Consider the following 27,820-nt stretch of genomic DNA (forward strand, 5'->3'; position numbering starts at 1 on the left):
TTCGATGCTTTTGCTAAATGTAATTCTTAAATAAACTTTCCAGATGATCGATAGAAGCTTATATAGTCTTCGAACGAAAAAACTCACTGCGACAATAATCGGATATTGTACTAAACCATATGCTATTGTCTATAGATCAAAATGATAACAAACAAAAAAGAAACAAAATACCATAGAATCTTCTCTACACTGCGATTAAGGGATATAAAGGAGGGAACAATTCCAGAAGCAGCGATTAGATTAAAAACCGATGTAAGTAATATATTTTCATATTTACAAGGATTTTTAGTTGTAAGTTGAATAAGTCGGATAGTTGAATATATGAATGTATGTATACATATAATATGTGTTGCGCTTGTAAAAATATAAAGTGCGTTTTTTCAAAACGTATTTATTCCATCGACGTAGGAAAGAAAAATACCTTTGAACGAGGCTGAGAGAGAGGGAGAGAGAGAGAGAGAGAGAGAGAGAGAGAGAGTAAGGTCACATGCTTTGTCTTTCTTCTTTGATTTCTACCGCGAAACGTTTGTTCGACGTTCTCATTTCGGAATAAAAATACAATAAATGGAGAAAAAGGAAAAAAGAAAAGACTAAAAACGCTGTATCGCCGCTGTGAGCACGGAAGAAAGGACGAGAGAAAATAAAAAGCAATTTCCGTTCGACGCAACGAGTACATTTTGAAAGAACGCCACGAATAGGTATGCTTTCACTGAAAGCGATTAATTTCCGAGAACTTCGTTTCGTTCCTCGATCGCGAACAACCACGTAACGTCGTTTTTTATTTCTTCTCTGTGTTTTCTTTTCCATTTTTATGTTTCTGTACCAATGTTATTCTCCTTTCGCGAATTAATTTTTCGACGAGAAAATTGCCTCGAATTTCATTTAACGCGATACAGAGCTACATGCGTCGTCCGATGTATTTCTTACGATTTCGTAAAAGTACAATAATCTATGGACCGTGGAAAAAATTCTTCGCTTTTCTATTTTTTCTTCTCTTTTGTTTCAAACGGATCCTTAGCGTACGAGTCCACCAAGCGAAAAAAAGTTTCGTTTTCTGTTCGCAGCTTTCGGGAAGGCACGTAGTGAAGAATCGCTAAGACGAAATATAAAAACGTTGCCGCGGAATCTGTGGCGAGGACTTCGATTATCGCGCCCGTTCCATCCCTCTCAACACATGACTCGGTACACCGGGGGGCAGAGCCGCTGGTTCTCCACCCCTCGCTTCCGGATCGTTGTTGGCTGCTTCGGAAGCCTTGAACCTCTTGTACTTCCCTTCAAAAACAAAAACATTTATTTATTTAAAATAAAATTATTTGCACCTTGTCAAATCTAGTTGTTCTATTCTAAAGTTCAATTATAGATAATATTACGAGGAAGAGAAGTGACGAGAGAAAATAGAGTTCTTTAACCGAGTCACATGTTAAATTATAGAAGTTTAATTTTCTCTTATCTCGGAAAGTGGTTGCTCCTTCTTGGAAAGAACGAGGTTAAATCCATTTTTAACGTGGACATCATATTTTTTCCACGACTGAATTATGACTCATTAAGAGAACACGAAATTCCTTGCTTTATCTACCACGGAACGATTCAGTTGATTTTGGATCGATGGTTAATATCACTTACTCGCTAAACGGACCAAAGTGACGCCCCACCAAATGCTCCAGCCCCACCCAACTAGGCAGAATAAAACGGTGAATAATTGACCCACCCCGACCATCAGGTTCACAACGAACGCGCCTAGTCTCGACTTCACTCCAGCCACAGCTGAGAATCTCGGTTGCCCGGCGCACAAATTGAAAATCCCACTCCATACCGTGCCTGAAATATAACGTTTTTCCATTTTATCGTTCTATTTAGAAATTCTCTTGTTCTTTTTTTCTCCTTCTTTTTCTTTTAACCGGTAAAATATTATTTACCAGAGCCAGGCAGTAGAACGTTCCACACGAGACAAAACCAAGCAAGAGGAACTGGCAGACAAGGAATAGCGCCACGCATCAGGGAATTGTGCTCTACCAGGACATCCGGTATTTTAGCTTTTGGTTCCTATCGTTGGATAAAAAGAAAAGAAAATCGTTAGACGACCTCGATATTTCAATTTTTCTTAGAATTAAAAATTTAAGGATTTAATATCTCGTATTAAAATGTACAAGTTTAGAATTTAATATCTCTTATTAAAATTGTAAATTTCAAACTTAGGAGTCTAATATCTTTTATTAAAATTCTGAATTTTAAATTTAAATCTTCCGGTTACTCCCTGCTGTTTTATTTTTCGTTCGTGCGTTACCTCCGATAACGGGGGCGGTGCTACGCTGGTAAGACTGTGCTTGGCACGTATGTTTCTTGCGTGTTCTGCATCAGCGTTCCGCTTGCATTTGCAGTTGCCGAACAAACGGCGGCAAATAGCGCCGAATCTTCTTTCCGGAGGACAGCAGACTGTAGCCTCGGCCGGCGCGACCCTCGATCTTTTTGAGCAACATTTCATTTCCTTCAGTCGTTTGCATCTAATACAAGCAAGACAGATATCACAATTTGATAGTCTAATAATCAAATTGAATTTAATAATTCAACAATCATTTTGATCGCTCTGATACCTCCAATACATTCTACAATTCAATTTCATGTAAAGAATCTATCTTAAGAATATCCAAAACGATCAAAAAAAATCATAACTCTTCGATCAGCTCTCGTACCTGCATCTATTCTTGAATTTAGGCCAGCAGCCAGCAGGCACATTGTCCCTTGTCAGGGGTTGCTCGTTCCTGTTCACTAACGTAGTGCTCCTGGCATGGTTTCCGGGCCAGGTAAGACCCTTGGGGTCCGTACGACACGCCAAGCACCTCATTCTTGGACAACACTCGCAGCAACGACTCAGGGACCTCTTCCAGCGCGTAAGTAGCCTGTCAGGGGCACGTTCGCCAACGCCGTTCGCCGCTGCCAGTACCCTGTAATCGAAAGGCAGCCGCGCCCCGTGCTGTTAGCATTATTAAAAACGGCTGTTCGATCGATTCAGCGCGATAAAGGGGCCTTCGGCGTCGATTAAGAAGAGAATGACAGGCGTCGATGGATCGTGACTCGATCAAAGGAACGAGACTAGCGTTACTTTCCACCTGGCAGCCGTCGTATTCTTCAAGGATACTCGCGAGAGGCTGAATGTAGGTCGAGGTGAAGTTGATTCCGCAGGATGGAATTGGTGAACGAGGGATCGAATGCTGTTTGATTTTCGAATTAGTAGGCTTTCGTTTCCTTTGACTTTGGCTGGACTTTGAGCGATTTTTCGATATTGCGACTGACGCGGTGTATTATATTAGGTCGTCCGAAAAGTTTCTTTCGTTTTATGAGGAAATTATCGATGCACATTTGCTGTTTTATATTATTTTATCGAATTACGTGTGATCCATTTTGTTCTATCAAAATAAAGATCACAAAGTTCGACAAATTAGGTTTCACGTTTGCGTAAAGATGCATCGTTGTAAAAGACGGGTCTGTAAAAGAAAGATACTTTTCGGACAACCTAATATAAGATCAACACCGTGAAAGATATTGGTTCTTCTTTTTTGATGCCTTTGAGGATCAGAAAGATTTCCGAAGTTGACTGATTTGTCGATGTTAGGCTAGTTGATATTTAAAATGGCTTTAAATGATATTTAAAAACTGTGGTTCTTCTTCTCGTGTAGGTTTATAGAATTGGAAGGTTGAGTACAGTTGCGATCTGGTAAATGTTAAGTTAATACCAGGACAGTTAATATTTAACGCGAATGCAATTTTCTACTAGCACTCTGAAAAATAGCATTTCCTCTTTTTATACGACGTTGGAATTTATTAATAACAACGTTCAAGCCGTGGGTGTTCATGCAATTTTATATCGGTAGACAAACCTAAACAAAGATATGCTCGCTAAATATTATAGCGAATATTTACTTTGAATATTTCATATATTTTTACACCCTTCGATTTCCTGTAAATGCAGAAATGTCCGCAGTCTGATTATTTATATTTGTAGCCTATAATGGCAACATTTGGAGCGTGCGTGCTGATGACATCGAGTGTTTCCCAGTGAATGTATACCGCGCTAGTCAGACACGTTCGCCGCGTACGAGACACGCATACGCTGAAGCGTTCGGTAAATTCGATTCGTTTTAACGTGAAGATTCTTCCTCCGCGCAAATCTATTCTCGAGAAACCTACTTTTCAAATCGAAGAGCTACAAAACTATAACTGAAATTATCAATAACACTTCTGCGACCACTCAAAAAACTAAACTGTATTCGATCGAGCAAAAACAAAAGAATCAAAGAACAACGACTGTCAATTTCATCATAAAGAATATTAGAAACATCCTGTGTATACGATTTAATGAATTATCTATCCGTTAATTACCATTTCACCTACGTCTTTCCATAGAACCTTCCGCAATTAATCACCCCTTTCTGCATCAACCTGGAAATCGAACCTCCTCCATTTCCACTACAAAACGATGCAAACGTCGATCGATTTCCAAGCCATTCGTCCACGAATTCACACTTCCAATAAATCTACGCAACAGGATATTACGCGAAGAGTACCATCGATCACCGATGGAACAACGTGCGTCAAAATCTCACGTGTTACCACTTGTACCCTCTCTGTTTCGAGTATCTGCGAATCCCTTCGCCAATCACCAAAAGGTTGAACGTACGCGGAAGAGAAATATCTTACCTGCTCTGTTCGTAGCTCTACTCGTTCTTCGTTGGACCGTCTAAAGTACAACAGGGCGATGCGGTGATCGATAGCCGAGCGGAAACGCGGCGAATTCACGGCGAGACGGGAACGAAGATAACAACGGAGGATGATCTCGAGGTTCGTGGATCGATACGAAAGGAACACGAGTACGCGTGAAGAAATTCTACAGCGAGTTCTGTGCGAGGTTCGAGCCGGCGAACGAGCATCGCGGTTCGGCTCGTGTGTCGCACGAAGATTGCAGGTGCCGCAGTCTTCGGGGGTTGGACGGACCTCGGAGGACGAAGGGCGGCGAGGCAAAGAGGGTCGCCGAGCCGTTGCTGGCCAGCGAGCCGGTCACGCAAAGATTTTCTCCTTCGCCACCGACACTGCATTACTTACACGTACAGGAGACCAGCCACAGGGCGACTTGCTTCGGTTGACCGCGAAATCGATACCGGCCACGCTGAAGTTCTTTACCTTAACATCGCCGTTTTTTTTCAAGGCGCCCACGCGACCACTTTCCTCCTCCCTCCTTTCCACGGGGATTTCCTCTTTTCTTCTTATTCGCATGGCGCTCTCGTGACTCGATTATTTGTGACTCTCTTTTCCTTTCCCCTTTACGGTTTGTTTCGTTGTTTAGGTTTCTTTTGCTTCGAGGAACGTCGATCGCTTAGGTTCGTTTCATCGGTTTCTTTAGAAACGTATTATTTTCTGATGGATATGCGAGTTTGACTTTTTATCCGATTTCGTACATTTGACGATTCAGCTCCTTTTCTCGTTTATGTCGCATTTTGTGCAACAGAATTCCACGAACATCGATCCTTATGTAGATGATTCGTCGCTTTCTTCAGGAAGTTATTACTTTGTAGCTGGCTCTTTCATTTGACCATCTGTTTCCTCTTCGTCGATCAAGCCCGCTCTTTTAACGACCGTCTGGTACTTTGTTTCTTTCGCACGAACGAAGATGGATCTATTAAGGAGGATCGTAATTACGAAATGTCGGTGTTACGATTACCGATAACCAGGTGATAACGCAAGACGTAGATCCGCGAGGAAAGTTTCAATCGCGCCAAGTTTTTAATTGCATCCATTTTCACCCGCGAGTCACCCTTGCGAAATGTGCGTGCGAACTTTAGTTTTGCTCGGCAGAGCCTGAGGGATCGGGCGCGAACTTTCTCCTTTAAAAAGTTCGGTTAAGATCAATTCGAGGACTTTTTAACACCAGCAGAAAAGAATCCAAGAAGTAAAGCAGAATTTCTCGTGTCGTTAAAAAAGTTTCTACTCTGAATTCGTCTCTTACAGCAATTTCACGAATAGGTATTCTCAATTTGATATCGAAGAACGAGCTGGTTAAATTAGGAAAATGAGAGACGGACGAAACGTCTGCAAAATACTGTCAAACGTGTCATCGCTTGGTTCAAGACTACGTCGAGGCTGCACATCACACTTGCGAGATACGATCCTTACGTAAAGAACATTTTCTTAGAGTGAAATTTTGTATGATCGATCGCCGATCCCAAAATAAAATCCTACGTGATCGTAAAACACAAACGATAACAGCTATGTTTCGAAACGGCGAGTTGTGGAACCGTGACGTAAGAAAACATATCATTATGCGGTGCTGAGAATTATGCGAAATCTGATGTAACGTTGTATTGTGCGCGTTCTGATGTACTAAACTCGGTCACGTGGCGCCATAGAAATCGTAAATACGGGTGCATTCGATTTTCCTAATCCTTTTCGGAAACCTCGTAAGAGACGCAGAACGTTGAACAACATAATACAAAGTTGCACAACAGACGGAGGAGACGGTTTACGTGCAACGAATAAATCGAAATAAAACCTCTCGACAAGCGGAGCAAATGTAAATTATCTCTGAGATTAGTCTCAGTAGAAGTTGCTCCGCGGAAAAATAATTTGCTCGATGTACCTCTGTTGTGTTAACGTTCTGCGTTATCGCGAGAGTATAAGGTTCATATGTGAGAACGGATAAAGAGCGATGGTAAATGTTCTCATATCGAAGGACTGAAATACGTTTAAATAAAATATGTTTTTGTAAAAGTTACCGATTGACGAGAAGAGAGAGACGTTACGATTCGTTGAAACATTTGCTCGTGGTTTGTAATCTAGAAAGCAGCGTAATTATAGTAAATGTGTAATTTGATGTACCGATAAGTCAGAATAAAAAAAATGATAGGCGGAAGATAAGATTAAAGCAAATAAGATAAAATAACAAAAATAAATTCGTCAAGTAAGAAATTTTTGCGTCACGTTACATAATAAATTACCAGGCTTCGCAATAATCCATTTGTTATAGTCATATATTTTTAGAGGAAGAAACATCACATCAATTTCTATTATTAAAATTTTTTCATAAAAGATTCAATCGTTTTCGTTCTTATCATTAGAAGATTTACTCGCTTTTACGTGCAGCCTCGGGAAGCTAATTACGCATATCGCAATTAGAGCCACTACGATAAAAGCTGTTCACGGACGTTTTAGCTACATCTGTCTGAAAATTTGCTGACAACGCGGATGGAACGCGTGCAACACGGTTGTCGGACCATCGATGTGCAACGCGTTAAGCAAAACTATTAAAAGTTGGCAAAGCCCCGGGCAGAAAGTTCGTACCGTGGCCGCGCAGCGATTCACATAGCGATTACGACACGGAACCGCCAAAATCGTGCTGTTAAAAGTTTATACAGTGCGCGAACCAGGACGTCATTAACCCTCCGAGGAACTTTCAGCGACATGATTACCTTGTTATTACTTTCACTTGGTCGCGAGCAGAGAATTGTCGGTGGCGCCCGACAAAACCAACGATTCGCCATCGTTTTGTCCTGGAAACTAGGCCGTTAATCCTACGTGTACTTTGTCTTAGAATTTTTAACAGACTCTCCGACTCCCTTGCGACCGGATAAATTCAGAATCTTTTATATTATCTTCCGTGAGAGTTAGGAATGAAATTTTTTCTTTTAATTCCAACGCAATATCATTCGTAGACCGCAGGCTTTTATAGAAATTTATGTCTTGAGAATTTATGTCACGAGGAGTACGTTGATTCACACGTTCCGTATCTTTTTGCGCGTTATGCTTGCTGTGCATTTTCGTAGCTCTGGATTTCGCATAGAAGCGCAAGAATTCAATTGCATTTGTTTGATTTTTAAAATGAAGAAATTTACGTCTACGTTAAAAAGGATTTTGAGCCGCGATAACTTTCAGCAATTAAATTACAAAAATCGTTGGAATACAGGAATCAAAAATGAAAAGTTTCGTTGAAAGTAGCATTCACAATGAGGCTAGAGGCGTAATTCTACGTGCGAGCTGTTTCTAAAAATTTCGCAAAGACGAGAGGCGCGCTTTCTCCGCGTTAATTGTTTGCTTAACCGAACCAGTCGGATTACGCTAACACGAGCGGAGTTAATCGGACTGGGAGTTACAAACAGCATCAAAATTGAATAGAAAGGAAACGGAGGATACCCTCGTGATATATTAGAAAACGAAACGACCGCGATGTATCACTTTAATTGCTCTTTTCCTTTGTGAACTTTGCGCAACTGTCAGGAACCAGGTGAAACGAGATAACGTATTTCAGTTATGCAACTCCATGTTCCACCTTAATTAATGTAGAGCAGAAATAGAAAGAGATTCACCGCGACTTTCTTTGACTTTCTCTTGGCAAATGAAATTGGATCTAAAAAAAAAAAGGGAAAAGAATAGAAATTTAGAAATAAGTATTTTTCTAAGGATTGTGAAATACGTTCGTGTCTTTGATGTTCCATTCGCTTACAGCTGAAAGAACATTCTTTCGTGTTACATAGCTAAATTTCTATCCACAGAAAAATATAATCAGACAATATGTAACAATTTGAGGAGAAAAATGTAATCATTTCGAAATAGGTGTTTTTTATAATATATCCTCAAAAATGACCGATGACAGTTTACCTTCGTGTCAAAATCTAATCAATAGACGAGTCTATAGTAAAATTGCATGAATTTCCAACGAAGTCAGAAAGTAGGGTTTACTTCTCGTTTTCATGGTGCGACGTCTTTTTGGAACATTCGTTTATGTGTACTGCAAGAAAGAAAGCAGTGAAATTACACGTACCGTGGCTAATTTTACGTTACGTGACCGACAGTGAACGCGGGAACGAGGCGAATTAACATAAACAGGGGTTAAAACCTAATCGCATTGCAAATTCTAGTAAACAATCGATGACTCTGCGGTTTCGCGTACCGAACCCTCGTTTCCATTCATTTTTCACGCGAAATCGGATCTTCGAATGCGAATCCACTCGTGAACGTTAGCCACGAAATAGTATGTTTTACTATTTAAATAAAAAATTGGAACAAACTGCAGGTGATCGATGAATTCGTGAAATTACGTGACTTCTCGGAATTAAATTCGCAATTAAATTGCCGCTTGTGAGAGAAATGAAATAGAAAAGAATTACTCGATTATGTATGTACGTGTGTTACAGTTATATTAGCTTCGACCGATGTCTGATAATTAGAAATATATTTTGTGCTATAATAACTTCACGTCGAATTGCGAATAACACTTTTATCGGCAATTTATCATCGCCAAACAATTCCGTTTCGAAACAAATATTCGGAATAAATATCTATCGAGCGAGAACGATTTAGAAACTTTTAGAACATAGAAATCGTATTACCCGTTTGAATATCTGTTTCATACCGAAACGGTAAAAAGTTTAAGAATCTACGTCGACAATGATCTAAGTAATTGCAAATAGAAAACTAACACTCGATCATCATTCGGATCAATAAACGATCTTTCTTGCCCTCTTTGGACAGATCATCCCTAACGGTTCTATTCATCTAAACAGACTAATTTTACGAGAATACCACGAAATTTAATTGATCAATAAAGGTCGTTTCAAACAAGATTACCCACCACAGGCCTTATTCAAGTGGAAATCAAATAGAGCCAATTTACAGGGATACAAATTGCGCCATTCATCCCTATACAACTGCTACATAGTCACGGCAACAATACAACGTTAACAGTGTAAAACCTTTGTCCCTTTAAACCTGCCGCTTAAACGCCCAACTTTATCAAACTCGTTATACCATACACAATATTCTATAGTAATTAACAACAGTTCAAAAATAGCCGTTTACAAAAACCAATTAAGAACGTGACAAATATAGAGTTCAGGTAAACGGTATCATAAATGACCAACAGTTTGACGTCAATGTCGCGCGAAAGTAGGCCAAACACGAAGAGCTAGTTCATCTCCCTGTCACGCAACCCTTCAGTCTCCTCTTATTTCGAGCTGATCCAAAAATCACGACGCGAACCATGCGTGTCGCTGGAGCGACGAACGTCCGGATGGAGGAGCCGTGTGCACGAAGAAACACGGATTCGAAGAGGGTGGCAGCTGTGAGTGAAATACACAGGTATAATTGGAGCTCGACCTTGGCCGCACGCGATGCTTAACGTTCGTCGGTCAATCCACGTAGCCGCGTAGTCCGCGTCGATTTTTGGTTCTGCTAACATATACGTACGTATCGTGGACAAAGAAATTATCCGCTACGACGATCAAAAATTATACAGGTGACCGAATGTTAGATAGCGAGAGCAGTCGAGATCATTCGTCAAATCATGACGTTTCCACACGACCTATCGAAATTCGCATGGTTTCTTTTTCAGATCGATCTGTGGTAATTTCGTTTTGTATTGAAGAGTTCGCGAAGGAAAAGAGATTTTGCCGTGATCTCTGTTGAGTTTGTGTACTTTTGGGATGATTCCCGATAAAGATTAGTGCAGAGAAATGAACGTTAATGTACTCTTATCATCTTAGAATCACTTTCTTTTTTACGTCGAAGAATTTTTGGGGTAAAAAGGTTTGTACAGCGATTTCTTTCCACTTTGTATATTTTTGGGTGTTTGGTGGAATTACAGAAACGAAATTATAGCGTAGAGTCTGGTTTATATAGAAATTTTAAAATGTAACTGTTTGGTTTCTTTCGGATTTGTCTATCGTTCGGTGTTTAGCGAAATTATAGGATGAAATTATAGCGTAAAATCTGGTTTGAGATAAATCGTACTTATTTGATGTTATATGAAAATTGAAAAATATAATTTTTAATTTTCCAGTATGGAATAAAATTAAAAAGTCAGAAAATGGTGGTTGGAAAGCGGAAATAGCTTGGAGCTTATTAAACGAAATGGCTGTAGGCTCGCGCACGCGTTATTGTTACTGTAATTTGCAGATATGCGAATCATGTGCAATTGCTTCGATAACAGAAAACTTTGACGTACAATACTTTACGTTCATTGAGAGTCAGTTTTCTTGTTTTTATCATGTCGTAATTTTTCGCTTAAAGGGACGTTTATACGGAGAAAATAGCAAGTAATATCGTTACAAGAAAAAAGTGACGCGTTATTTAAGAGACCCCGTGTATTATTTACAACGATCTCCGTGCAGATTCTAGAATATCGATCCTTTTCGTTGAATATATGAAATGTCAAGCGTAAAACATTGTTCACATTTTCGTTTTATCTCCGTCTTTCCTTCCGTAGAAATGAACTGCCCTTCTGAGCGCCGCGTGAACTATCGCGCTCAAGTGATTAACTGCAATATGCACGATGCATTAGTTTGCATTTTAAAAGAAATATAGGACGAAGGCGTTTAATAACACGCAGCTATCCAACTGCATCCACACGTGTAATACGCCACCATAAATCTACCGTCGCTCGTTTAAACAAATACAAATTTCATTAACAGATTTATCCATCGAATCAAAGAAGTTGCAAACTCGCGTCTCCGTAAATGAGACTTTTCTACGCAATTCTACTACGTCAGATTTTCCTTCAACTTTCCTCGAATCGTATTTCAATGTTTCTCGTATGTTTCAAAATCATCAAAGAAGCTATTAAACGAAGATAAATTGTAGATAAAGGCAAAAATACATTTTAAATATTAAAAATTCTAAGCACTAACATTCTAAGTAATAATTGTAAGTGACTAAACACAAACGCTGTTCTCTCGATGGAGAGATATGCCCTTTGAAAGAAGCTGGAGCATCGCGAGAAATTGTCGGACGTGGCCCAACGTCCGAAGAATTTTTCGTGAAGAAATGTCGCGTGTTTGAGCATCTCAATCGAAAGCACACTTTGTCCCTCGAGACCCGACGACCGACAAAGAACAGCATCTCTCCAACACACGGGTGAAACGTCGGTGATCCCGAAGAATCAAGACACTCCATAGCGAAGCAACCAATTGACACGCGACGTAAAGTCGACGTGGAAAAACGAATGGAAATAACGAGCGTCTTTTTCATTGCTAACGATAGCCACGGTGAAGAAGCGCAATACGATGGAATTTGGTGCAACAAAACGAAATGGAATCGATCGCGCCAACTAGCTTGCATTCACGTTCAACAGGCCGGAAATGGTGTGCACGTGTAATCGTGTTTTTAGAGGAATCCCGTTCACCGAGCAGACCATCGACTAATAATAGACGTGATAATATTTGCTCAACTCGAACGAGGCTGTTCCCTGTTCGAACGAGACGATTGTGCACGTCGAGCGTTTGGCGAAGATTATTTTCAGAGTTCTTAGCGAGTTCTTGGTATTTCGTTAATGATAAGCAGAGAGAAAGATCGGCTCGAATCGACTCGGATCGATTTAGATCGCGATGTACGATGATCTTCTCGTACAAGCATGAAAGTTCATGCGCAAGTTCTTCCAGAAGCGTATTTTTACATGCAATATATTTAAGCATGGAACGCAATACGCTATTCGATATATTTTGTGAACATTTTATCCTCAACTATTGATAATCGAATACGTCGTTTGATTTAAATGGTAAAACGATTAGTAGATGATCGACTATGGTTGTTACTTGGATCAATTTGACAATAATAGATGAATAAAGAATCTGATTGATTTACATGATCGACGTTGAATAATTAAATGTTATCTAATGTAAACGCCGCTTAATCGAGCTAAATGTCATTACGATGGGAACAATTATTTTCGCGTGGAGCGTGGCTCGTTCGAAACAGGAATTAGGGAAGATTAAATATAGTTGGAAGATTGTCTTCGCAATCAAAATTAATAGTTCGCCATTAACGTTACAACACTGACTATGCTTCGCGTTAAATTCCACCTCGGCTTTTCCATTACACGTTCAAAGTAACACGTTTGCATTTGTAATACATATCTCCATAAATATGAAGCGTCACAGTCTCTTACGGACGTACTAGAAAAAGTTAATTTCGTTTCGTACACAATTTCCATGGCTTATCAGCGATCAAAGAAGAAATAAATACTTGTACACACTTTACGACTTCTAGGTACATAACGTATATAACAGTACAACGATCGCGTCGCCAGAGGTTTTCATCCGAAAATTCCAATTTACAGTTCTCGAGAATTAGTTCGATGAACAAAGCTACACGCCCGGACGAGATCCTGGATGAATTATTCAATGGAATCGTTCCACGTTGATCTCGAACGTTTTACGAGAGAATCCATCGCGATTCCTGACCTGCTACGATCATGTTTGTAAAGACGTTTCCAGTACAGCGACTATACGCAGCATCGTCACGCTATTGCGGTTTTCTGAGTCACTTTGAACGTGGCCCAGTGTAAGAAAATCTCGCGAAACGATTACGGAACGCTCGGCGTGTGGCCTACCGCGTAAAAAAAATGTAATCTCGTTGTAATCGCTTTACTAACGAGCTACTCCGGGCTTTATCAATACGCGCGAAAGTCAGGAAAATGATGAATTAATTGAAGCTAACGATCGACGATATTTCGATACGGCTATCATTTTCGAATGATGTAGAATGTACGCGTGAAGCGTAATGGAGGTCAACGAAAATACTTTGGTATTTCGATAGAATATATGTACGTTTTATGTTTCGCGTGAAAGCGTTCGTGAAGTTTGAAGGTCCTATACGCAACGATGTAACATTTTATTTAGTGTTACTCGTAAGACTGTATAGTGTAAAATCAATGTAAAACGTTGCGTTCTTCTTGGTTATAACATTGCTAGTTATACAGTTTTGTCACGCTTTAACTGCAACTTAATGTAAGTTTCATAATACGAAAAAAAAGAAAAATGGTCGTTGTAATACGCTTAATATTAAAGGAAAATATTAAAAGGTATATACATATTCGTATAAACTGTTTCAACAACTATGCTCGAAAATTTACGTAATGTACTAAATTAGGGGAAAAAACGGTCGAGTCAAATTCGGAATAGTTGTTCTTTTTCCCGTATTAATTTTAATTAATTTTAATAAACGGGCACGGTGCAAAAAGCAGTTTATCGAACGAGGAAAAAAAATGGAAGAATCATGATTCAGAGGCGTGAATGATGGACACGGTCTAACAGTCTCGTGCTTTCGACGTTCTCTTTTTTTTCCCCTCCCTCGTTCTTTTCTCCTACCGCTACCGATTCGAGTTAATTAGCAACGCTCGTATAACGAGGCGATTCGAAATTCTGATTTATAATTCCCTTGAGCCAGGCCGTGGCGATGTAAATCTCCATGGGATCGATAAACCCAGCTTGGTTGCATCGACCACTGGAAAGGGTGGTGCTTTATAACTAGCCGGGGTGAAGGAACTCCGTGGATCTTACGATGGGCCAAGTTTTCCGCACGACCCTCTTGTCTATGATGTTCGCTAGGGAACACGAGTTGTAGAACAATTCAATCGCGTTCTTTTAACCGCCACCTTCCGCCACCATATTTTTCATTCTTTCCTAACTCTCTAGCGGATAATATTTTTCATCGTTTTATCCAACATATTTGGAAAAGTATTTCGCACGCTAAAAGCAAAGATTTTAAAGATCTCTATCTTTTTCTCCCAAAGATTTCCGAACTTTATCATCGATCGAAGGAGATAAACTAACAAACACCAAGTCGAAATCAACCGAAGTCAAGTCACTTTTTGAAACGTGCTATGAATTCATAATCGACTATAAACCCTCGCACTTTTGAATATAAAACTTGTAGCTCCCATTTTCTTGCAATAAATACAATTTAGATATTCGTACCGTCTCTTTTATTGCTGCAAAGCCTTCGATTATGATCGTGCAGTTGCTAGAATAAGAACAGGGAATAATTTGAACGTTGCATCGATACTTCAAGAGTAAATTGATTAAATAAACACACGATCTTCGCACCTCTTTGAATCGTTTATTAGGCTTAACCTATATTCCTCCGCCATTTATATAGAACAATTAATTCTCGCTTAGGGAAACGCACAGTCAGGGGTGGACTCTAAGGGTAACAACGTGCCGGAAAACGTAACAATAAATAACTGCGCAGTAATGTAACCGTTTCGTGATCTTGCTCGCGATTACCTGGCCTTAATGAAGCGCTGCTACTTCATAAACGCAGATATTTGCGGATAAGTCCTCCTACTTTTCGCTTAATTAGCTACACGGCGACGCCTCGAAATTGATAATGAGAGATCTCGCGGGGCAATTTCATGGAAAAATGGATTTCGATGCGCGTATCGCTAAGCTCGAGCGCGATTTCACGAACCAGCATTTTAGGGTCACTCATAACTCTGCTGTCGGAAGCCGCTGGCGATTCTTTTTGTTGCGCGACTCATCACGAAACGTGATTCCTTTAATTGAGAATGATGCCTCGTTTTCGTGTTGCTGCAACCCCTGGAGCATACACACGGTCTGTCTAAAAAATGATTAAACTTCTTAAGAATGAAAGAAACATCGTAGATCTTCGCGAAATACAGCGACTCGTGAAAGTATTCGAATACTTGCAGAAAGCTTTGACGAATATATCGCGTTTGTTATACGGCACATTTTGAAATTTCGTTAACGTTGTAATGGGTAGCCGAATGTGGTGTGGATTACATTGATACAGTTTGAAAGAAATATAGAGGCTACAAGACATTTAGTGCAAATATAAAACAGATCCTTCGTACTTTATTTAAATACGATTGTAGATCTGTAGATTACGTAGAAGTTAATACATTCCTCCGTGTATATTTCAGGCTATGTATCAGCAATGTAACTTTCGCTCAGAGGTTGCCCGTGCTTTGTTATTTTTAGAGAAGTTTGATTACTTTTTAGACAGACCGTGTAAGCCGATTTTCCCATCCGTCGCGTTCATTTTGTCCTTAAAACTCGCAACCTTCTGTATATATTCCGTTAACAACGTGTCCTTTGATACGGACCCACATCGGATCCGTGGCGATTTATTGTCACTTCCGACGGCATAAATAGCTGTCGTGCCCGCACTGGATCTTTCCAGATTAATATCTGCCAGTCTCGATATAAATTCGATTCCGTGAGATCAAGGAATAAAATTACAAGTAAACGTTCAGAGTCGAAATTTCGCGGTTGGTCGAAGTGGAAAGTGGCGGCAGTTTTAAGTCCTTGAGAGTAATCGATACAAACCTAATTTTAAGCGAGCCGACAATGGGAAAACGTTCCATATCAATCTTCGAATAATTAATACAAACGTTGAAAACCTAATTTCAATTTGAAAAATCTTATGGCACAGGTCGTTTATCTGATGAAACAGTGAGATCTACAAAAAGTGGAGTTGATCGATTAGTCTTCGGAGAAAGTCGTATACAAAGTCGAGCATTCAAGTTAAACAGACTTTTAGCTATCTGAACGTGTTTCTATAATAAATATGTGTCTGCGATTATTTGTTTATGTCCAGAACAAATTACAAATACGTACGTCGGAGAAGAAACGATCGAATAGGATGTTACATATATCTTTTTGCATATTTAAATTTCTCACAAATGCATGAACATCCACAGTCTACTTATTATCGTTAATTCCCGAGGTAACAGAACTGTGTTTCCAGAAAGAAAGAACGACAGAGTTCAACCTATCGAAACGACCAGAATTAGAATCTTTTTCCATAGGATCAGAGGAATAATTTACGAGGCGAACGATGAAATACAGCGCTATAAATTCTACTCACGCTGGCTCGCCGTTTTGCTCCAAGTATACCACGTTCCCACTTAACGTCTCGATCTCCTGCGGCCTTTTCACCACGTGCATTCCAGTTTTCTCCCTCGGCGAAGATACTCCTCTGACGGTGTCCACGCTCACCCCAGTGTCCGTAGATCGAACGGTCTCGATGGAATCGATCGACACCCTCGCGGACGATTTTACGGACGTACCACTTCCGTGATTATCAGTACGAGCTTTCATCCCGGCGCTATTTACATTTCTCGCATCGTTGCTCACCGCACCAACCACGTTGGACACGTTGTTCGCCCTCGAGGCTATCGTCGATTGGTCAGAAGTACTTTTCACGGAAACGCAAGTACCTTTCACGGTTACCGTAGTTGCATTCGTTACGATCTTCGTTCCAGAATTATTAGAGGACCGCGAAATCGTCCTCGCGTCTTCCTGTCTCACAGAAGCACTCGCGACGGAAACTGCTGTCCTTTGAGTCTCTGCACCCGAAGAATTTCCGATGGAACTGTTTACCGATTCAATCTCGTTGGCTTTAGTTGAATTTGACTGGACGTTGGTTGACGCGGGTTGAAAGGAGACAGATTCGTCGATCTTCTGGTCGTTCGGCCTGAAATTCTTCGTATTCTGATCGTTGACCGCATTCTGAATCTTATTCGAACGCTGCGTCGCCGAACCAGTGTTGTTCGTAGCACTGATCACCCTGTTTATGCTTTTCACCGAATGACTGGTACTGTTACTCTTCGAGTGACCGCTAACATTTTCGGTAGGAACTGGCGAATCGTTTCTACTCTCTGTTCCACCCTTCGTTCGACCATGGTTGCCATTAGATTTATTCGATTTGGAGATCTGACGATTATCCTCGCTACCAGCAACTTGAGAATTTTGGACCTGTTTGCCGATGTTTTCGTCGTTCGATGAATTGGAAGATTTGCTATTAGACAGGTCTTGCTGGCTCTTCGTCTTTTCAGACTGGCTTTTCGTTTTCTCAGACTGACTTTTCCTTTCGGAATTCTCTTTATCCATAAGAACCGCATTGACGTCGATGTGAAGCGGCTGAACAGCCGTCGTCGCTGTTGTGTTCACCACGCTAGACGTACCTGTAGCGCTAGAGGTTTGTTTTAAAAGATCAATAAGATGCAGATCAACTAACTGTTCCGTACTCGAATTCTTCTCGTTAGCCTGAGAGCCTTTCGATCCTGAGTCAGACTGTTTACTGCTTTGAGTGGACTCGTTCGTCTGCCCGTTGCTTATACGAACTTCCTTGGACCCTTTATCGATAGCCTTTTTATTTTTCCCATTAGCTTGATTAGGGATGTTGATGAATCTGGCTGGATTCAAGACATTCGAGCTGGCTCTGTTCGTTTTCAGCGGAATCTTCGACGGTGATACCACTCGTTCCTTGCCTTGCGTTTTTCCTGGAACGGAAACCTTCTCGTGCGTTTGCTTCTTCGCGTTCCAAGCATTCCTCGATGGAGACGCGGCAAATTTCTGCTGCTTCGCCGGCGACAATCTCGCGGATTCCTTCGAACGATCCCTTTTCTTAAATTGTGGCGTTTTATCCGGTTTCGTCGGAGTTCCTTGGATCGGGGAGAGCTTGCTGACTGTTTTCGAGGCTTGTCGACGGGTGGCGAGGTTTGTCACGCTGCTACTGTTCCCAGAGGCGTTCAAACGATTCCTGGAATCCGTCGTATTGAAGCGAGTGCGCGAATCCACGCGACGACCCAGCTTCGGCGAGGCAAGGCGCTCCGTTGATTTGCTCAAAGACGTCGAACGCTGACGCGTTGGTTGCGGGATCAGGCTTCTTCTTGGGCTGTTCTGTTGCGACACTGAAACTGGAAAATTCCGGTTGAAGTACAAGAAACATTTGTTCTTCCCACTACGAATAGCAACCAATGACGATACTTTTATTGTAAATCCTTTTAATATTCGATATACGTGTTCCAATATGTATCAAACATAGCAGAGAAGAATATTTGAAAGGAATAAGGAATAAAATTTGGACTCGTGTATTTACGCCAGTTCTGTCTTTAATCCGATTGACGTACAACAATGTTTCAGATACTCCACACAACGCTTCCAAATAACAATACATTACCTCGTCGTTCGTTTTTTCCTCTTCTACGACCATTCGTAAATTCCGGAGACTGCGGCCTGGACTTAGATCGCGGCAGTGGTCCTTTAAAGCCACGTCCTCGAAAGGGCGAGACCCTGCCAGTGGCCAACGGCGGCGATGGACTCCTCGTCTCCGGGGAAACGGGCCTCGAGTCCGCGATGATAACGAAGCTGGATCGACGATGCGCCCTCGAGGAGGACGTGGTGGAGGGCGCGATCTTATACGGCTCGGGTGCACGCGGCGGCGGTGGCGGAATCGCGTTCGGTGACAGGTAATTGCCATCGGATGCCGCGAGCACCCTGAACGGAGGCGGTCGTTGAACATGGCCGTCGTCGAGCCGCCTCATCCTTTCGAGGCACCGAAGCTGTAACGGGAAAGTTACGAGAATCCTTCTTTCGTCGCCTTTTTTAAGAATACAGTACTTTCCTTATCGATATTTATGATATTGTAAATATCTTTGAGAAGCACACTATCGTCGATATTGTGAATATCGCGAGTTTTATTAATTTGATTAATTTGTACGTAAATGTCAATATATCGTCTTTCGGATATGGTCGAAATCGGGGGTAAAATTAAAATTGAAAACGAATATTCATCAAGTAAGTGAAGGAGATAATGATAATGATATTGATCGAGTGCGTGGGGAGTTTGATACTTTAAGATCAACATGAGAAGGACACTTAGGTTTTGGATCGGTGCGTACTATGTACACTGGTCGCTATTCTTGGAAAATGTAAGACGTAAAATGATTAAAAAAAGTCAGTGTATAATGAATAATACTAAGATTGGTAGTTGCAGCGTTAACGACGAGAAATCTTTGGTCGTAATTAATTTATTTCTCATTTGTCGAAGTTGAGAGGGTTGGATGCAAGAAAAGCACGTTGAAAGAGTTCTTCCCTTTTCAGATAGATCGAGCAAGATCTTGCGGTTGTTACTCAGTTGTTAATTGTTACTTGGAAGTCAATTCAATGGCAAGAATGACGTTGATTTGGAAACGGTTAAACACAACCATGATAGCATAAAAATGTATAAAAGCGTAAGATAGAGTTATTATAGTAGCTTAATGGGAATAGATTACGCATATAAATTAGCAGAAATCACTTCAGAAACGTATTGCAATTTTGACTCACCCTATACGTTATCTATACTTTTCCAAATGAGTTTCTAAATAGAAATAGCCCAAATAGAGAAAATAAAAATCGAAGAATATATCTGTTGGTAGATCTTCCCTCGGCTGCGCAATCGTAGATACTAAGCGATTTCTCTAGTCTATGTACAATGCATTTTACAATCTCCTTATCCTGTTTAATCCAAAAAGTCTAAATACATCGTGGAAACACGATTTACTCGGCTGATTCAGTACTCCGCAAACGGTTCAACGTCCCTCAAAGTTGTTTTCGTACTCTCGACTTTATAATTTCAGCTCCCTGCATAATATTTGCCATGATACCGAGCAATCGCTGCAACAAGCTGGCGCAAGTCAACTTTCTACTCCCTTTTACTTTGATAGAAGCATTTCTATCCAAGCAAAGTTCTACACCACGCTGAGCGCGTTAATAATAACTGGTGGCACTTTAACAACCGCTGTTTCACTTAATAATACACTTCGGACGCTTGGAACGAGAACCTCCGAGTAAATACTTAAAAGTGGCGAAGCTTTAAGCATTGTCAAACACGTAAAGAAAGCCACGGTACCTCGAGTCCTTCATGCAGACGAGCAAGATGCGGAGGACGCCAAAATCCGTTGTCGCTCTCACCTGAAACATAAAACAGCCATTAGAGAAAATTCTGGTCTAAACTTAGCCGGTGAAACTTCGCTTTATCGGAGTTTCATATTCGTGTCAATCAGGATCATCGTTGTGTAGAATATTCAATGGAATGGAACGCTTAAAAGAAATTTTCGGAGGAACGCCAATGATATCACGTTTGATCTTTTTAATGCTGGATACTCCTGACTTGTCAGGTGCGAATAATTCAGATATAATTTATTAAAACTACAAACAACCACTTTCTTCCACTTTTGAATCCATATTATCCAAATAATGTTTGTATTACACAGCTCCCAAACAATTCGTAGAATTAACAGCCCGTTTCTTATTCTATAACCGATGACGTTACGATGGCGTCACGTGAATATTAGCGTACAATCGTATAACGTATAGTAAACAGTGCACAGTCTATAATTAAGTATTAATGAATATTAACGTATAATAACAGCGTACATTTATATAAAATATCATTTTCCGACTAACAACATAAGATTAAAATAGCCGAATTTACCGAATTTTTCTATAATGCCAACAAAAACCATATTCTATTAATTTCTGACATAAATATCGTAACAGGCATAGCAATCGAATTGACCCGTATCCCCCGGATTCTCAGGAAATTTTCAACGCCCCCTCGTTCTGCACGGTTACGCAAGAACAAAAACTCGACTCTGGACCTTTGGGAAGGTCGCGCAAAAAACGTTCCCTGAAACATTCAATCCGTCTATTCATTTCTAACAAGCAGTGACGTTACATCAAAGGGCTTCTTCACGTTTCTAGACTCATCCTTCCTATAATTCGTTCTCCGCTCGAGGGTCGAGTCGGATCGAGAATCGCCGTTGCCTGGCAATTAGCAACTCCGTGCGCAACATCCGTGATCATTCGTCGACATTACAATTACTCAGTCTAGTTGTAGCGGGCCACGTCGAGCAGACACCAGTCTTTACGCGTTTTATTCACGCTCTCATACGCGGGAATTCTCGACTCGATCGCGTCGGTCTCGCTAGGTACGCCATGCTTATTACCGCAATACCGTGACGCTGTTGAACTACATTTTCTATGTACTCCCTCGACTGATTCCTTTACTCCAGTTTTTTCCTGCTTCTACTCTCTGCGTTCCTCGATGGTCGAATGAAAAAAAAAAGAGATCGATATCGCGGCGGAACGATGAATCTTCGCGATGAGAAATTCCTTCTGAGAAAGTGGATTTTATGAGATTTCTGTCTCTTCAATTCGTACAAAAAAAAAAAAAAAGAATGTTCTTTACGTTGTCGGGTAGATTGTTCTTTATGCAGTCGAGCCTACGAACTTTATTCGGCGTTGCGTAATTCTGAAAAGCGCCATACTTCTTCCTTTGAGAATTGTCCTTGCAACAATCTTCGTGCTTTTCATTTACTTTCATTTTTACCTTCGTATCTTACTACGTATTTTGTTATTTAGTATTCTGGGTTATTTATGGTATTTTTCGTTGATAAGAATCAAGTAACAGAGGAATTTACAAAATTGCACGGCAATTACGGAAATGATTTTAACGAGCCGCCTTCCACTCGCAGTTCTTTAATCCTGCAATATTAATATGCGCGCTATAGAAGAGCGATTTTATAATTCGAATGTAGTACATTTTAACGTAGATAATTGGAAGCATAGTTTAGTGAAAAATAGGTCAATGGAATCTTACGAAGCGGGCGTACAGTGTTTTACAGTATTATCGCGATAAATCTTCTCATATAGTTTCACTGCCTACGTTTCTTATAAACTGCGTTCAAACTATACACCTTAAAAATATACATATATTCTTGGAAAATCAAAATAAAAAATAAATCAAATTGACTTTATCGCCTTATCATAGCATAAATCAATTACTCGAACAGCTTTTATCCAATCGCCGATTCCAATCATCGAAAATACTCAATTGAAAAAAAAGGAAAATCGTTATCACGCGTCTTCGAAAATCCATAATTATCCCAAAGACCATGGAACCGTTGCAACTTCCATTTCCTTCAAAATTCCAACGTCAAACTCAGTGACACGATTGCTTGATTCTCGAGTGGAATGAGCGGATCGACAACCACGAAAGACAACCACAAAGGGAATTGAAAATAATCACAGAAATAGCGATGGTCTGAGCGCCATCCGCAACAGACGATGCCGATGCATCGCGTGTACGCGCTCCATGTTGGTGGTCCCCGAAGAATCTGCATCATGTCCAATGACATTCCTCGAATCACCAAAGAACAAGCTGGCCAGCATGAAGAATCGAGCGCGAACGACCTCGTGGCCGAAATGTGACTCACGTGTCTCGACGGCGCGTTGATTTACGATGGCCCTTTGTTTCGAATTAATGGACAGACCAATGGAGGCGCGATTTGCAATCCGCGGACTTCGTACGTGTAACGTTCCCCGAGAACTTATCGCGCACTTTCTGCAAATCTATCTCCCACGAATCGCAGAAGCTATCTACGACTAACTGAACTTCTCCTGCAATGTGCATCGATGTGAAAGATGCCGATGGAGGTGGTAGCACAACTTTTTCTTATGGAACAGAATTTCAATCTTCTTTTTTCTTTCTCTTTGCTTGTTAAAAGAGGGATCGTATCGAATAAAAATGTTAAGCGTGCAAGCATAAAGGGAATCGTTGGAACGAAGTGTCGTAAGGTACGATCGAGGAACGTTGAAGAGCAAACGAGATGGTTTCCGGTAATTAAGTTGCTTAAATCGTTCATGGGAAATCAGTTGGAGATGTTCGAACTGGGACGGATATATAAAGAATATATGAAACGGCTCATACTCGTATACATTAGAGGAAAATGCTTAAGAACCGTTTTAGAAACGCTTTAGAAAGAACGGTTTGGTAGCAGTTTATCGTCCCACCTACCTTTTTGCGACGTGGATGAGTCTTGAATAGAAATTCGTATGGAAATTTTGCTGGTCTCTACGGGACGGCTATGATAATGGAAATATAAATGTGAATAGAGTGAATATTAGTATGAATCTCGAGGTGAATATTACTGCATATGTGCGAGCATCGTTGCAGAAGATCCGTTTATAACCTTGACACCGGTGAGAACTTACACGTGAGATACGAATGCGAGGCCACGTGACATGATCGACGATTTTCCAGCTACATTTGTATGCATCGTGCACTCTATCTAATTGCAATCGGGAATCGAAAATGTGGTAGGAGCATGAGGCAGAGAACATTAAAGTATTACGAAGCTCTCATCTAAAGTTGCTTTTACCAATTATTAAGACGTCGGGATTGAAAATAACTGATATAATAAAAAAAAAAAAAAACAGGATAAAATATCGAATTATCGGAGATCCGCTAAATCGACAACGAACGAAAAAGAAACGACGGAAAAGAAGGGAAAGGAAGAAACTACTCCGATTCTTCAAAACTGAACTTCTCCCCTGATAGATGCGATTAATCTTGCAATGTGTGTGCACGCGTTCCGATCCTCGCTGTTGGTCACCGATTACTCGATCAATTAGCTCTGCGGGCCAACGATACGCTCGACAATTGCGAGCGTAGAAGATGTCGTCTCTCCCCAATCGGGTTCGCCTCAATTTCGTGGCAACTTAACGCTTGGTAGCCTAATGAGGCTCGTTTAACGTGGCCCAGGCGAAACATCTCCCATGATCGACGTTATAAATAACGATTTAGCGGAGATGAGGCACAGCCTTAAACCGACGTACGTCACTTTTAATTAGCATCCGTTGCGTAACGTTTCAATTAAGCGGCGCTTTCCGAGCAGCATCGTCTTTTCTTCTTTCTCGCGTACATAATGGGATGTCGCAAATGACGTTTATCGGCCACCAACACGCAAAAATAGCGAAGAAATAGTAAATCAACGGGCCGTTAACGAGAATGGAGAACGTTGGAATCGGCTTCCATTGCCGGAGGATCAACGACCGTGTATATACCTGTGTATAATTCCGTCGGCCAAGGAAGTTCCGCACGGCGTAACGATCATGTAACAGCCGATTATTTCACGGGGCAGTCGAGCAAAGACCGGCGAATTAATTGTTACGCGAGTACCACCAACTTCGCGTCCCGTTCTCCTGCCAACATTTGCATACACCTGCATAATCGTTATCTGAACGTTTAGTGCTGCAAGATTTTTTTTATAGACAAGACCAGTTCCCTTTTTCAAATACACCTTTACATTGAGAAGATCAAAGGGTTTTCTGTGTCGCGAACATAAATCGGGATAATGTGAAATCTTTGTCAGTCTTTTTCTAATTTTGAGGATATGGTTTTTGTGTTTTTATAATATATGAATCGACTAGAAACCATCATTGACCGATCTTACGCATCGAAACATGGAGAAGAATGACGATATGACAAATATTATTCTTCGAAAATCTACTTTGAAATGTACTATTATTCGTGTGTGTTATTTTCTTGATAGATACATCTATGCAAATAGACTATTTCTTTTCTGAGATTTTCCACACCGATCGTGTATTCGGGTAATGAAACGAAGAAAAGACGAAGTTGATTAACTTGACTCCTGAGAGATTCGTATTATACGATCTTGCTTCGTATGCGAGCCATATATTTGTCCCTATGGAAAAATGAAAATTGCTCGTCGTGGCGAAATTTCAAGTACGGCTGTGTGAGTAATTTAAAGTCAATGCACACAGACGGAATTAGATTTGAGCGCGGCATTTCATTACAGCTACTTCGTCGCAACGACATGGTATAAAACCTTCCGTCGCTCGAACAGACCTGCCTATTAACTTTATGACGCGATTGCGGTTAATTTGAAACGGCAAATTTCAATTTATTTAGAATTGTAGGTTGTACTATTTTCTCCCTTAATTGCTGATTCTATTTTTTCCTTCGGTGCGTGGAAACGATCAAACGTATACAAATATTCATAAGCGCGTTCCGTTCGTTCAGAAATTGCAAGAGAACTTCTCGCGCGTGACTTTTGTGTCGTCGCTCTAATTCAAACTGGTCTCGCCAGTTCATTTCAAGCCGCGTGTGCTCTGACAATTGTCATCGATCAAAAGTGAAAATATTAGCGCGTACATGCATATTAATCCCATAGTGGACACGACAAAAAGCAATGCATTAAATAGAGTGATCATTCCTTTGTTCCGGCAGGCTCTTACCCAAAACGTGGACAATCAAGCGTTTAGTTCGAGTCTGAATCTTAATGAATTTCATCGATCTAAGCTTTTCCTACGATGTTACGCTCCAACGGCTTAAAAGTTCCATGATAAATCTAGAAAATCTAGAAAAGAATCGCTAAGAGGCAAGGTATCTTCCAGCGGAGAAAGAAGAAAATTCCATAGAATTTTTCCTCGCCTAAGTGGAACAGTCGGACTTTTATCGATCTGATTCAAATCCAACCACGAAGACCGCCACGAGGAAGGCGCACGAGTGTTTCTTCTTTCAAGAAGAACTAAAAACTCTTCGTTACACTCGCATACCACGATTCAACGAGTCGATCCATGGTTTTCTGATCAGTCGCTATTTCCAGACGCCTTGAGATCGAATCTAACAGGCAAGAAGAAAGCCAGGCGTCACTTTGCAGGAAGAACAGCGACCGTAAATTGCTCTCGGTAAACGATTAACAACAATCAGCGAGTCAAGGTGGCCAACCACATTGTAACAATCACATTGACTTCGTAGCAGATGTTATCTGATTAAACCAAAAAAAGGTATGACCCATGAAATTTCAAGTACGACCTCGTGCGATAGTCACGAGAGCGACCACGCGCTATGCGAATTCCACCAATGCGTCAGAAAGTCAAACCGATTACACCAATTACAGCAGCCTGGCCGGCCACCAAAAACCATGTGTAATAGGCTCAATAAATAACAAAGTAAAATTTTGAAAAAAAGGAAAAATTAAACGATCCATACTGCTTATCCAAAGATCTCGCGAGATTCCATCTCGATCTTCGTTCTAACTCCAAACACTTTCAAACAGCTCTCACTTTACGAACGTTCCATCCAAATCCACTTTACTCCCACTTCAACCTCTCCAAACAACTTCAAACATTTCCAAACCTCTTAAAAGTTCCACTTGACGATGACATTGACGATGATCCAACAGGATCGTGAAACTAGTCTCTCGAACTAGCCACAACCATGTCACCATAGCTGTCTGTGTTTTTACTGTATTTTTTAATCGTGTCACTTGAGCTGAAGAAAGCCAGATGGAGGCATATCGCGGGTAGAAGACGCGTCTTACCTGGCTACCAGGTGGACAGCGAATCGGAGCCGCCGGGCAGGGTGCATTTACGAGGGTGCAAGCCTCAAGGAAGCGTCGGTAATCGGCATCGACGTGCCGCGGCGTCGGTCCGCGTCTTCGCGTGAGCACGAACGCGTCCTTACTGCCGCGGGGTTGGCCGGCTAAGCGGTTCGTCGAGGAAGCGAGGGTACGAGTTGGTCACTCGGGAGGCGCTGGCGCGATGACCAAGCATCGAGGGAACTTGATCGGCTATCAAGTGACTTGAACATCCAAAATTTAGCCGGATATCACGGTGAGAGATTAAATTAATTTTTGTTATATTTAAAAAGGGAGGCTTCGTGGTTGAGGTTCTTGGAATTGAGTTGTAATTTTACGAGTGGACTGCGGTTTTTCACGCGTTTCTGAGAAATTTAAAGGCGCAACGATACATGGAATGCGCATAATATGTAAATGAATATCAAATGGATGGAGCAAGTATCTATTAGGTCGTCCGGAAAGTTTCTTTCGTTCTATAAGCGAATAATGGATGCACAACATTTTCCGTTTTATATTATTTTATAGAATTACGTGTGATCCATTTGTTCTATCAAAATAAAGATCACAACGTTCGACAGATTAGGTTTCATGTTTGTATAAAGATGCATCGTTGTAAAAGACGTGCCTGTAAAAGAAAGACACTTTTCGGACAACCTAATACTTAGGTTCCATTTCTTTAATCGTATTGACACAAGAATATATGAGTTTGTATAAACATTCGCAGTCTATTTATGAGGATAAAATTTCGATACCTTTCGTATGGTTCTTCGATGCTGTACATGACAGTGTAGCGTTATAAACGCAGTTGCGTTTGACTTTGGATTAACGATGCAAGAAGAATGTAAATTCGTAACGAAATTAAGGAAATACATCTGTATAGCATTGTGGTGTTATTCGACAATGTATATGCGTTGTTTTCTCAATAACATTTTGCTCCTTATACTTTACTACGGTGATGAATGAATGGTTGTAAGAATAATTGTCTGGTTATCAGTGGATCTTAGCATTTCGATACAGATATCTGTCCGTCGAGTAAAGTCCTTA

At 40.8% G+C, this 27,820-nt stretch overlaps 1 protein-coding gene across 3 annotated transcripts; it reads right to left on the reverse strand.

The window, feature by feature from the left end:
• Nucleotides 1–235: 235 nt before the first annotated feature.
• On the reverse strand, nt 236–27,598 carry LOC126919095 (protein stum). Of its 3 annotated transcripts, none has more exons than XM_050727779.1 (9): nt 26,741–27,598; nt 20,458–20,519; nt 18,745–19,126; nt 16,648–18,481; nt 2,691–2,942; nt 2,285–2,501; nt 1,917–2,043; nt 1,624–1,818; nt 236–1,272 (listed from the first exon to the last, which is right to left on the reverse strand). In XM_050727779.1, exons 3-9 carry the CDS (start codon nt 19,106–19,108, stop codon nt 1,145–1,147), a joined length of 3,117 nt encoding a protein of 1,038 aa, XP_050583736.1. In that variant the 5' UTR covers nt 19,109–19,126; nt 20,458–20,519; nt 26,741–27,598; the 3' UTR covers nt 236–1,144. The 3 variants fall into 3 exon arrangements, with proteins under 3 accessions (XP_050583736.1, XP_050583735.1, XP_050583734.1); XM_050727778.1 differs by lacking the exon at nt 26,741–27,598 and adding an exon at nt 22,639–22,836 and having other exon boundaries at nt 16,648–18,475; XM_050727777.1 differs by lacking the exon at nt 26,741–27,598 and adding an exon at nt 22,639–22,835.
• Nucleotides 27,599–27,820: the final 222 nt, after the last annotated feature.

This window comes from Bombus affinis, chromosome 8 (assembly GCF_024516045.1).
Source record: "Bombus affinis isolate iyBomAffi1 chromosome 8, iyBomAffi1.2, whole genome shotgun sequence".
Taxonomy (NCBI): domain Eukaryota; kingdom Metazoa; phylum Arthropoda; class Insecta; order Hymenoptera; family Apidae; genus Bombus; species Bombus affinis.

What these genes read in the sequence shown, in the direction of transcription:
- LOC126919095 (XM_050727777.1), bottom strand. Translation starts at nt 22,747, where the DNA reads ATGTCATTGGACATGATGCAGATTCTTCGGGGACCACCAACATGGAGC. An exon ending in CTCAGACCATCGCTATTTCT is followed by an intron (nt 20,520 to 22,638) that starts GTGATTATTTTC and finishes TTTATGTTTCAG; the next exon opens with GTGAGAGCGACAACGGATTT. An exon ending in AGGAAAAAACGAACGACGAG is followed by an intron (nt 18,482 to 18,744) that starts GTAATGTATTGT and finishes GGAATTTTCCAG; the next exon opens with TTTCAGTGTCGCAACAGAAC.